This window comes from Rhinoderma darwinii, unplaced genomic scaffold (genome assembly GCF_050947455.1).
Source record: "Rhinoderma darwinii isolate aRhiDar2 unplaced genomic scaffold, aRhiDar2.hap1 Scaffold_41, whole genome shotgun sequence".
Classification (NCBI taxonomy): domain Eukaryota; kingdom Metazoa; phylum Chordata; class Amphibia; order Anura; family Rhinodermatidae; genus Rhinoderma; species Rhinoderma darwinii.
In genome coordinates this window covers 242918-256162 of record NW_027463673.1, presented here as the reverse complement: position 1 = coordinate 256162, position 13245 = coordinate 242918, and the positions used below count along the sequence as shown (strand labels likewise).

The 13245-nt window shown below is 45.3% G+C and overlaps 2 protein-coding genes across 2 annotated transcripts in view; one reads left to right on the top strand and one right to left on the bottom strand.

The window, feature by feature from the left end:
* The window catches only part of POLR1G (RNA polymerase I subunit G), a 40302-nt gene extending 37085 nt beyond the window's left edge, over positions 1-3217 (bottom strand). The window contains exon 1 of the mRNA XM_075848473.1: positions 3040-3217. Coding sequence (XP_075704588.1) covers positions 3040-3202 — 163 coding nt within the window. The 5' untranslated portion in view covers positions 3203-3217. The remainder of the gene's footprint in view (positions 1-3039) is intronic.
* Positions 3204-13245, top strand: part of PPP1R13L (protein phosphatase 1 regulatory subunit 13 like) — a 30551-nt gene continuing 20509 nt past the window's right edge. The window contains exon 1 of the mRNA XM_075848471.1: positions 3204-3348. The gene's annotated coding sequence lies outside the window, so the exon portion shown is untranslated. The remainder of the gene's footprint in view (positions 3349-13245) is intronic.

Below are 13245 nucleotides of genomic sequence, written 5' to 3'. Positions count from 1 at the left end.
ATATATTATATTATACAGGGTGGAGTATTATACAGTATATCATACAGGGTGGTGTATTATACAGTATATTATACAGGGTGGAGTATTATACAGTATATTATACAGGGTGGAGCATTATACAGTATATTATACAGGGCGGTGTATTATATATTATATTATACAGGGTGGAGTATTATACAGTATATTATACAGGGTGGAGCATTATACAGTATATTATACTGGGCGGTGTATTATATTATACAGGGTGGAGTATTATACAGTATATTATACAGGGTGGAATATTATACAGTATATTATACAGGGTGGAGTATAATACATAATAACAGGGTGGTGTATTATATATTATATTATACAGGGTGGAGTATTATACAGTATATCATACAGGGTGGTGTATTATACAGTATATTATACAGGGTGGAGTATAATACATAATAACAGGGTGGTGTATTATATATTATATTATACAGGGTGGAGTATTATACAGTATATCATACAGAGTGGTGTATTATACAGTATATTATACAGGGTGGAGTATTATACAGTATATTATACAGGGTGGAGCATTATACAGTATATTATACAGGGTGGTGTATTAAACAGTATATTATACAGGGTGGTGTATTATACAGTATATTATACAGGGTGGAGTATTATACAGTATATTATACAGGGGGGTGTATTATACAGTATATTATACAGGGTGGAGTATTATACAGTATATTATACAGGGTGGAGTATTATACAGTATATTATACAGGGCGGTGTATTATATATTATATTATACAGGGTGGAGTATTATACAGTATATTATACAGGGTGGAGCATTATACAGTATATTATAATGGGCGGTGTATTATACAGTAAATTATACAGGGTGGAGTATTATACAGTATATTATACAGGGTGGAGCATTATACAGTATATTATACTGCTGGGCGGTGTATTATATTATACAGGGTGGAGTATTATACAGTATATTATACAGGGTGGAGCATTATACAGTATATTATACTGCTGGGCGGTGTATTATATTATACAGGGTGGAGTATTATACAGTATATTATACAGGGTGGAATATTATACAGTATATTATAATGGGCGGTGTATTATACAGTAAATTATACAGGGTGGAGTATTATACAGTATATTATACTGCTGGGCGGTGTATTATATTATACAGGGTGGAGTATTATACAGTATATTATACAGGGTGGAATATTATACAGTATATTATACAGAGTGGAGTATAATACATAATAACAGGGTGGGGTATAATACAGTATATTATATAGGGTGATGTATTATACAGTATATTATATAGGGTGGAGTATTATATATTATACAGGGTGGAGTATTATACAGTATATTATATAGGGTGGAGTATTATACAGTATATTATACAGGGTGGAGCATTATACAGTATATTATATAGGGTGGAGTATTATATATTATACAGGGTGGAGTATTATATATTATATTATACAGGGTGGAGTATTATACAGTATATTATATAGGGTGGAGTATTATACAGTATATTATACAGGGTGGAGTATTATATATTATACAGGGTGGAGTATTATACAGTATATTATATAGGGTGGAGTATTATACAGTATATTATACAGGGTGGAGTATTATATATTATACAGGGTGGAGTATTATACAGTATATTATATAGGGTGGAGTATTATACAGTATATTATACAGGGTGGCGCATTATACAGTATATTATATAGGGTGGAGTATTATACAGTATATTATACAGGGTGGAGCATTATACAGTATATTATATAGGGTGGAGTATTATACAGTATATTATACAGGGTGGAGTATTATACAGTATATTATACAGGGTGGAGTATTATACAGTATATTATATAGGGTGATGTATTATACAGTATATTATACAGGGTGGAGTATTATATATTATACAGGGTGGAGTATTATACAGTATATTATACAGGGTGGAGTATTATACAGTATATTATACAGGGTGGAGTATTATACAGTATATTATACAGGGTGGAGTATTATACAGTATATTATATAGGGTGATGTATTATACAGTATATTATACAGGGTGGAGTATTATATATTATACAGGGTGGAGTATTATATATTATATTATACAGGGTGGAGTATTATACAGTATATTATATAGGGTGGAGTATTATACAGTATATTATACAGGGTGGAGCATTATACAGTATATTATATAGGGTGGAGTATTATATATTATACAGGGTGGAGTATTATACAGTATATTATATAGGGTGGAGTATTATACAGTATATTATACAGGGTGGAGTATTATACAGTATATTATATAGGGTGGAGTATTATACAGTATACTATACAGGGTGGAGCATTATACAGTATATTATATAGGGTGATGTATTATACAGTATATTATACAGGGTGGAGTATTATATATTATACAGGGTGGAGTATTATACAGTATATTATACAGGGTGGAGTATTATACAGTATATTATACAGGGTGGAGTATTATACAGTATATTATACAGGGTGGAGTATTATACAGTATATTATACAGGGTGGAGTATTATACAGTATATTATACAGGGTGGAGTATTATACAGTATATTATATAGGGTGATGTATTATACAGTATATTATACAGGGTGGAGTATTATATATTATACAGGGTGGAGTATTATATATTATATTATACAGGGTGGAGTATTATACAGTATATTATATAGGGTGGAGTATTATACAGTATATTATACAGGGTGGAGCATTATACAGTATATTATATAGGGTGGAGTATTATATATTATACAGGGTGGAGTATTATACAGTATATTATATAGGGTGGAGTATTATACAGTATATTATACAGGGTGGAGTATTATACAGTATATTATATAGGGTGGAGTATTATACAGTATACTATACAGGGTGGAGCATTATACAGTATATTATACAGGGTGGATTATTATATATTATTCATGGTGGAGTATTATCGGTATTTCCGGTGGCTAACCGGTAGCATCACGTGACTATTAAACTTACTTCCAAAAATAAATCCGCCAGTCCCTGTTTCAGCCCCGGGGGCTGACGGGAGGTGCGGTGTCCGCTGGGGCGCAAGTTTCTTTGGGATTTGTAGTCTGCAGTTGGAGTTGTTCATTTTCAATGCGAAGCTAGTAGGCAGGGTTAGGACTACGAGTCCCGGCATTCCGGGCGGTGGCCCCACCTGTGGCTGCAGACATACCTGCGTGTACTGGAATGTGGGGGCGGGGCCTGCGCGGAGACTTCTACAAGTGACGAGAGAAGGAAAGTCTCCCCGAAAATACAAGAAAAGAGGACGAGGCGGAGGGCGAGGTGAGAGGAATACTCTGCAGAGAGTGCGAGGTGAGAGGAATACTCTGCAGAGAGCGAGGTGAGAGGAATACTCTGCAGAGAGAGCGAGGTGAGAGGAATACTCTGCAGAGAGAGCGAGGTGAGAGGAATACTCTGCAGAGAGAGCGAGGTGAGAGGAATACTCTGCAGAGAGGGAGGTGAGAGGAATACTCTGCAGAGAGTGCGAGGTGAGAGGAATACTCTGCAGAGAGAGCGAGGTGAGAGGAATACTCTGCAGAGAGAGCGAGGTGAGAGGAATACTCTGCAGAGAGAGCGAGGTGAGAGGAATACTCTGCAGAGAGAGCGAGGTGAGAGGAATGCTCTGCAGAGAGAGCGAGGTGAGAGGAATGCTCTGCAGAGAGAGCGAGGTGAGAGGAATACTCTGCAGAGAGAGCGAGGTGAGAGGAATACTCTGCAGAGAGAGCGAGGTGAGAGGAATACTCTGCAGAGAGAGCGAGGTGAGAGGAATACTCTCCAGAGAGAGCGAGGTGAGAGGAATACTCTGCAGAGAGGGAGGTGAGAGGAATACTCTGCAGAGAGGGAGGTGAGAGGAATACTTTGCAGAGAGAGCGAGGTGAGAGGAATACTCTGCAGAGAGAGCGAGGTGAGAGGAATACTCTGCAGAGAGGGAGGTGAGAGGAATACTTTGCAGAGAGAGCGAGGTGAGAGGAATGCTCTGCAGAGAGGGAGGTGAGAGGAATACTCTGCAGAGAGAGCGAGGTGAGAGGAATACTCTGCAGAGAGAGCGAGGTGAGAGGAATACTCTGCAGAGAGAGCGAGGTGAGAGGAATACTCTGCAGAGAGAGCGAGGTGAGAGGAATACTCTGCAGAGAGAGCGAGGTGAGAGGAATGCTCTGCAGAGAGGGAGGTGAGAGGAATACTCTGCAGAGAGAGCGAGGTGAGAGGAATACTCTGCAGAGAGAGCGAGGTGAGAGGAATACTCTGCAGAGAGAGCGAGGTGAGAGGAATACTCTGCAGAGAGAGCGAGGTGAGAGGAATACTCTGCAGAGAGAGCGAGGTGAGAGGAATACTCTGCAGAGAGCGAGGTGAGAGGAATACTCTGCAGAGAGAGCGAGGTGAGAGGAATGCTCTGCAGAGAGAGCGAGGTGAGAGGAATACTCTGCAGAGAGAGCGAGGTGAGAGGAATGCTCTGCAGAGAGAGCGAGGTGAGAGGAATGCTCTGCAGAGAGAGCGAGGTGAGAGGAATACTCTGCAGAGAGAGCGAGGTGAGAGGAATACTCTGCAGAGAGCGAGGTGAGAGGAATACTCTGCAGAGAGAGCGAGGTGAGAGGAATGCTCTGCAGAGAGCGAGGTGAGAGGAATACTCTGCAGAGAGAGCGAGGTGAGAGGAATACTCTGCAGAGAGAGCGAGGTGAGAGGAATACTCTGCAGAGAGAGCGAGGTGAGAGGAATACTCTGCAGAGAGAGCGAGGTGAGAGGAATACTCTGCAGAGAGAGCGAGGTGAGAGGAATACTCTGCAGAGAGAGCGAGGTGAGAGGAATACTCTGCAGAGAGCGAGGTGAGAGGAATACTCTGCAGAGAGCGAGGTGAGAGGAATGCTCTGCAGAGAGAGCGAGGTGAGAGGAATACTCTGCAGAGAGGGAGGTGAGAGGAATGCTCTGCAGAGAGAGCGAGGTGAGAGGAATACTCTGCAGAGAGAGCGAGGTGAGAGGAATACTCTGCAGAGAGAGCGAGGTGAGAGGAATACTCTGCAGAGAGAGCGAGGTGAGAGGAATACTCTGCAGAGAGAGCGAGGTGAGAGGAATACTCTGCAGAGAGAGCGAGGTGAGAGGAATACTCTGCAGAGAGAGCGAGGTGAGAGGAATACTCTGCAGAGAGCGAGGTGAGAGGAATACTCTGCAGAGAGCGAGGTGAGAGGAATACTCTGCAGAGAGAGCGAGGTGAGAGGAATACTCTGCAGAGAGAGCGAGGTGAGAGGAATACTCTGCAGAGAGAGCGAGGTGAGAGGAATACTCTGCAGAGAGAGCGAGGTGAGAGGAATACTCTGCAGAGAGCGAGGTGAGAGGAATACTCTGCAGAGAGCGAGGTGAGAGGAATACTCTGCAGAGAGCGAGGTGAGAGGAATACTCTGCAGAGAGAGCGAGGTGAGAGGAATACTCTGCAGAGAGAGCGAGGTGAGAGGAATGCTCTGCAGAGAGAGCGAGGTGAGAGGAATGCTCTGCAGAGAGAGCGAGGTGAGAGGAATACTCTGCAGAGAGAGCGAGGTGAGAGGAATACTCTGCAGAGAGAGCGAGGTGAGAGGAATACTCTGCAGAGAGAGCGAGGTGAGAGGAATACTCTCCAGAGAGAGCGAGGTGAGAGGAATACTCTGCAGAGAGAGCGAGGTGAGAGGAATACTCTGCAGAGAGAGCGAGGTGAGAGGAATACTCTGCAGAGAGAGCGAGGTGAGAGGAATACTCTGCAGAGAGGGAGGTGAGAGGAATACTCTGCAGAGAGAGCGAGGTGAGAGGAATGCTCTGCAGAGAGAGCGAGGTGAGAGGAATACTCTGCAGAGAGAGCGAGGTGAGAGGAATACTCTGCAGAGAGCGAGGTGAGAGGAATACTCTGCAGAGAGAGCGAGGTGAGAGGAATACTCTGCAGAGAGAGCGAGGTGAGAGGAATACTCTGCAGAGAGGGAGGTGAGAGGAATACTCTGCAGAGAGAGCGAGGTGAGAGGAATGCTCTGCAGAGAGCGAGGTGAGAGGAATACTCTGCAGAGAGAGTGAGGTGAGAGGAATACTCTGCAGAGAGAGCGAGGTGAGAGGAATACTCTGCAGAGAGAGCGAGGTGAGAGGAATACTCTGCAGAGAGAGCGAGGTGAGAGGAATACTCTGCAGAGAGAGCGAGGTGAGAGGAATACTCTGCAGAGAGAGCGAGGTGAGAGGAATGCTCTGCAGAGAGGGAGGTGAGAGGAATACTCTGCAGAGAGAGAGGTGAGAGGAATACTCTGCAGAGAGAGCGAGGTGAGAGGAATACTCTGCAGAGAGAGCGAGGTGAGAGGAATACTCTGCAGAGAGAGCGAGGTGAGAGGAATACTCTGCAGAGAGAGCGAGGTGAGAGGAATACTCTGCAGAGAGCGAGGTGAGAGGAATACTCTGCAGAGAGAGCGAGGTGAGAGGAATACTCTGCAGAGAGAGCGAGGTGAGAGGAATACTCTGCAGAGAGGGAGGTGAGAGGAATACTCTGCAGAGAGAGCGAGGTGAGAGGAATGCTCTGCAGAGAGAGCGAGGTGAGAGGAATGCTCTGCAGAGAGAGCGAGGTGAGAGGAATGCTCTGCAGAGAGAGCGAGGTGAGAGGAATGCTCTGCAGAGAGAGCGAGGTGAGAGGAATGCTCTGCAGAGAGAGCGAGGTGAGAGGAATGCTCTGCAGAGAGAGGGAGGTGAGAGGAATGCTCTGCAGAGAGGGAGGTGAGAGGAATGCTCTGCAGAGAGGGAGGTGAGAGGAATGCTCTGCAGAGAGGGAGGTGAGAGGAATGCTCTGCAGAGAGGGAGGTGAGAGGAATGCTCTGCAGAGAGGGAGGTGAGAGGAATGCTCTGCAGAGAGGGAGGTGAGAGGAATGCTCTGCAGAGAGAGCGAGGTGAGAGGAATGCTCTGCAGAGAGAGCGAGGTGAGAGGAATACTCTGCAGAGAGGGAGGTGAGAGGAATACTCTGCAGAGAGCGAGGTGAGAGGAATGCTCTGCAGGGAGCGAGGTGAGAGGAATGCTCTGCAGGGAGCGAGGTGAGAGGAATACTCTGCAGAGAGAGCGACGTGAGAGGAATGCTCTGCAGAGAGAGCGAGGTGAGAGGAATACTCTGCAGAGAGCGAGGTGAGAGGAATACTCTGCAGGGAGTGAGGTGAGAGGAATACTCTGCAGAGAGGGAGGTGAGAGTAATACTCTGCAGATAGGTGATGGGAATACTCTGCAGAGAGGGAGGTGAGAGGAATACTCTGCAGAGAGCGAGGTGAGAGGAATACTCTGCAGAGAGCGAGGTGAGAGGAATACTCTGCAGAGAGCGAGGTGAGAGGAATACTCTGCAGAGAGCGAGGTGAGAGGAATACTCTGCAGAGAGGGAGGTGAGAGGAATACTCTGCAGAGAGGGAGGTGAGAGGAATACTCTGCAGAGAGGGAGGTGAGAGGAATGCTCTGCAGAGAGCGAGGTGAGAGGAATGCTCTGCAGAGAGCGAGGTGAGAGGAATGCTCTGCAGAGAGCGAGGTGAGAGGAATGCTCTGCAGAGAGGGAGGTGAGAGGAATACTCTGCAGAGAGAGCGAGGTGAGAGGAATACTCTGCAGAGAGCGAGGTGAGAGGAATACTCTGCAGAGAGCGAGGTGAGAGGAATACTCTGCAGGGAGCGAGGTGAGAGGAATACTCTGCAGAGAGGGAGGTGAGAGGAATACTCTGCAGATAGGTGATGGGAATACTCTGCAGAGAGGGAGGTGAGAGGAATACTCTGCAGAGAGCGAGGTGAGCGGAATGCTCTGCAGGGAGCGAGGTGAGAGGAATGCTCTGCAGAGAGGGAGGTGAGAGGAATACTCTGCAGAGAGAGCGAGGTGAGAGGAATACTCTGCAGAGCGCGAGGTGAGAGGAATACTCTGCAGGGAGTGAGGTGATGGGAATACTCTGCAGAGAGGGAGGTGAGAGGAATACTCTGCAGAGAGCGAGGTGAGAGGAATACTCTGCAGAGAGCGAGGTGAGAGGAATACTCTGCAGAGAGGGAGGTGAGAGGAATACTCTGCAGAGAGGGAGGTGAGAGGAATACTCTGCAGATAGGTGATGGGAATAGTAATGACAAACTGACACTTGGGGCGCAGGATAGTGACACTTGGGGCGCAGGATAGTGACACTTGGGGCGCAGGATAGTGACACTTGGGGCGCAGGATAGTGACACTTGGGGCGCAGGATAGTGACACTTGGGGCGCAGGATAGTGACACTTGGGGCGCAGGATAATGGCATTTGTTGTGCAGGATAGTGACACTTGGGGTGCAGACGTGGACCCCGACACTTGTAGCCGAGGGAACAAGTAGCAGTTCAGCTCTTCATTATTCGAAAATGCAGCTTTGTGTTTAAAGTCTCACCAAAACCCCTGCTTGCTGTCAGTGAATGAAATCTGTTTTATCAATTCTTTTTTTTTTACAACTGGAGGCTGTTAGGACTGCTGATACAGCTGAGGGTTTGCTGCAATGTGTCAGGCTGGGAGGTCAGGTGCAGTACATAGTGGGAGTGATGAGTCGGTGCAGGTTTCGTGCCTCCTGTCTGACCAGTTTTGGCGTCGTTCTCTCACTTTCTGGCAGCTGCTGTAATGAGGGGGTCTAGGTTTCCTGCTGGATTAGTCTGACGTGATATAATGATCCTGGGGGAGGGGGGGTCTATATATATATGTAAATATCCTGGGGGAGGGGGCGCTCTATATATATATATATAATCTCCTGGTAGAGTCCGTCCCTGGAAGTTCCCGGTTGTTACATAATGTCCGGATCCTCCTGTTTATAGCTTCGTAGTTATATAAATAAAACCGGATTGTGCCCTGCCCCAGTGATGTCACTACCTGCAGTCCTATGTAACACCCCAGATAACACAGTGATCACTCTCTGATACAGATAATGTAGTAGATGTTACCTGCAGTCCTATGTAACACCACAAATAACACAGTGATCACTCTCTGATACAGACAATATAGTAGATGTTACCTGCAGTCCTATGTAACTCCACAGATATCACAGTGATCACTCTCTGATTACAGATAATGTAGTAGATGTTACCTGCAGTCCTATGTAACACCACAGATAACACAGTGATAACTCTCTGAGTACAGATAATGTAGTAGTGTTACCTGCAGTCCTATGTAACACCACAGATAACACAGTGATCACTCTCTGATTACAGATAATGTAGTAGATGTTACCTGCAGTCCTATGTAACACCACAGATAACACAGTGATAATTCTCTGAGTACAGATAATATAGTAGTGTTACCTGCAGTCCTATGTAACACCACAGATAACAGTGATAACTCTCTGATTACAGATAATGTAGTAGTGTTACCTGCAGTCCTATGTAACACCACAGATAACACAGTGATAACTCTCTGATTACAGATAATGTAGTATATGTTACCTGCAGTCCTATGTAACACCACAGATAACACAGTGATAACTCTCTGATTACAGATAATGTAGTATATGTTACCTGCAGTCCTATGTAACACCACAGATAACACCGTGATAACTCTCTGATTACAGATAATGTAGTAGATGTTACCTGCAGTCCTATGTAACTCCACAGATATCACAGTGATCACTCTCTGATTACAGATAATGTAGTAGATGTTACCTGCAGTCCTATGTAACACCACAGATAACACAGTGATAACGCTCTGATTACAGATCATGTAGTAGATGTTACCTGCAGTCCTATGTAACACCACAGATAACACAGTGATAACTCCCTGATTACAGATAATGTAGTAGATGTTACCCGCAGTCCTATGTAACACCACAGATAACAGTGATAACTCTCCGAGTACAGATAATGTAGTAGATGTTACCTGCAGTCCTATGTAACACCACAGATAACACAGTGATAACTCCCTGAGTACAGATAATGTAGTAGATGTTACCTGCAGTCCTATGTAACACCACAGATAACACAGAGATAACTCCCTGAGTACAGATAATGTAGTAGTGTTACCTGCAGTCCTATGTAACACCACAGATAACACAGTGATAACTCTCTGATTACAGATAATGTAGCAGTGTTACCTGCAGTCCTATGTAACACCACAGATAACACACAGTGATAACTCTCTGATTACAGATAATGTAGTAGTGTTACCTGCAGTCCTATGTAACACCACAGATAACACAGTGATAACTCTCTGATTACAGATAATGTAGTAGTGTTACCTGCAGTCCTATGTAACACCACAGATAAAACAGTGATAACTCTCTGATTACAGATAATGTAGTAGTGTTACCTGCAGTCCTATGTAACACCACAGATAACACAGTGATAACGCTCTGATTACAGATCATGTAGTAGATGTTACCTGCAGTCCTATGTAACACCACAGATAACACAGTGATAACTCTCTGATTACAGATAATGTAGTAGTGTTACCTGCAGTCCTATGTAACACCACAGATAACACAGTGATAACGCTCTGATTACAGATATTGTAGTAGTGTTACCTGCAGTCCTATGTAACACCACAGATAACACAGTGATAACTCTCTGATACAGATAATGTAGTATTATTACCTGCAGTCCTATGTAACACCACAGATAACACAGTGATAACTCTCTGAGTACAGATAATATAGTAGATGTTACCTGCAGTCCTATGTAACACCACAGATAACACAGTGATAACTCCCTGATTACAGATAATGTAGTAGATGTTACCTGCAGTCCTATGTAACACCACAGATAACACAGTGATAACTCTCTGAGTGCAGATAATGTAGTATATGTTACCTGCAGTCCTATGTAACACCACAGATAACACACTGATCACTCTCTGAGTACAGATAATGTAGTAGCGTTACCTGCAGTCCTATGTAACACCACAGATAACACAGTGATAACTCCCTGATTACAGATAATGTAGCAGTGTTACCTGCAGTCCTATGTAACACCGCAGATAACACAGTGATAACTCCCTGAGTACAGATAATGTAGTAGTGTTACCTGCAGTCCTATGTAACACCACAGATAACACAGTGATAACTCTTGGATTACAGATAATGTAGTAGATGTTACCTGCAGTCCTATGTAACACCACAGATAACACAGTGATAACTCTCTGATTACAGATAATGTAGTAGTGTTACCTGCATCGGTGGTGTATGAGGACAGGTGGTTCCATCATCAGTAGAGGGTGAGTGGCATCGGTGGCCTATAGAGGACAGGTAGTTCCATCATCAGTAGATGGTGTGGAGCGTTGGTGGTGTATGAGGACAGGTGGTTCTATCATCGGTAGATGGTGTGGAGCGTTGGTGTATGAGGACAGGTGGTTCTATCATCAGTAGAGGGTGAGGAGCATCGGTGGCCTATAGATGACAGGTGGTTCCATCATCAGTAGAGGGTGAGGAGCATCGGTGGCCTATAGAGGACAGGTAGTTCCATCATCAGTAGATGGTGTGGAGCGTTGGTGGTGTATGAGGACAGGTGGTTCTATCATCAGTAGATGGTGTGGAGCGTTGGTGTATGAGGACAGGTGGTTCTATCATCAGTAGATGGTGAGGAGCATCGGTGGCCTATAGATGACAGGTGGTTCCATCATCAGTAGATGGTGTGGAGCGTTGGTGGTGTATGAGGACAGGTGGTTCTATCATCAGTAGATGGTGTGGAGCGTTGGTGTATGAGGACAGGTGGTTCTATCATCAGTAGATGGTGAGGAGCATCGGTGGCCTATAGATGACAGGTGGTTCCATCATCAGTAGATGGTGTGGAGCGTTGGTGTATGAGGACAGGTGGTTCTATCATCAGTAGATGGTGTGGAGCGTTGGTGGTGTATGAGGACAGGTGGTTCTATCATCAGTAGATGGTGTGGAGCGTTGGTGTATGAGGACAGGTGGTTCTATCATCAGTAGATGGTGAGGAGCATCGGTGGCCTATAGATGACAGGTGGTTCCATCATCAGTAGATGGTGTGGAGCGTTGGTGTATGAGGACAGGTGGTTCCATCATCAGTAGAGGGTGAGGAGCATCGGTGGCCTATAGAGGACAGGTGGTTCTATCATCAGTAGAGGGTGAGGAGCATCGGTGGCCTATAGAGTACAGGTGGTTCCATCATCAGTAGAGGGTGAGGAGCATCGGTGGCCTATAGAGTACAGGTGGTTCCATCATCAGTAGATGGTGTGGAGCGTTGGTGGTGTATAGAGCAGAGGGGGTCTATGTTCTAGTGTAGATTAGATCCTCCTAATCTCTTTATAGTCTCCTATGGGCCTGATGTATGACATGAGTGTGTCCTTGTAGCATGTTTGGCCGGTTTTTGTAGTTGACACCATATATGCCATGTTTTTTTCTTACAGTAGGCTTTATTGAGCGAAGTTTGTCACTATATGACAGTTGTATAATGTGTGGAGTGTAACACCGGTAATGAGATCCCAGATTTACCCCACTTTTCTTATGGGGTCTACTAAGGGTCTTTTTTCCTCTCCGCTCCTCTGTAAGATCTGAGGGGTAAGTGTGCCATGTATGTCATCCGTTCACTGCTGGTAATGTATTCGCCACTTGTAAGGTTTGTGCCTCCAGTACAGAGGAGGAAGAAGGCCTCTGCCCTTCATGTGCTGCCAACAGGAAGTCGATACCGGCTGCTTACATCATACAAGGCCTCGGCTCTGCAACCATGACCCAAATACCCATGACATAACATCAGGGATCAGGAAGTGTACACGGTCGCATTGTGTCCTTTGCCACAACTGCCCATTATGTAGTTACACCTCCACAAGTTTGTTGCACTGTCGCTTTGATGCTTTCTGGTACTCAGTTGGGCACTGTTTCTCCGGACACTGTTGGGTGTGGTCGCTCGTCTGAAGTTGGGCACTGTTTCTCCGGACACTGTTGGGTGTGGTCGCTCGTCTTCAGTTGGGCACTATTTCTCCGGAAACTGTTGGGTGTGGTCGCTCGTCTTCAGTTGGGCACTGTTTCTCTGGACACTGTTGGGTGTGGTTGCTCAACTGCAGTAGGGCACTGTTTCTCCGGCCACTGTTGGGTGTGGTCGCTCGTCCTCAGTTGGGCACTGTTTCTATGGACACTGTTGGGAGTGGTCGCTCGTCTGCAGTTGGGCAATGTTTCTCTGGACACTGTTGGGAGTGGTCGCTCGTCTGCAGTTGGGCACTGTTTCTCCGGACACTGTTGGGTGTGGTCGCTCGTCCTCAGTTGGGCACTGTTTCT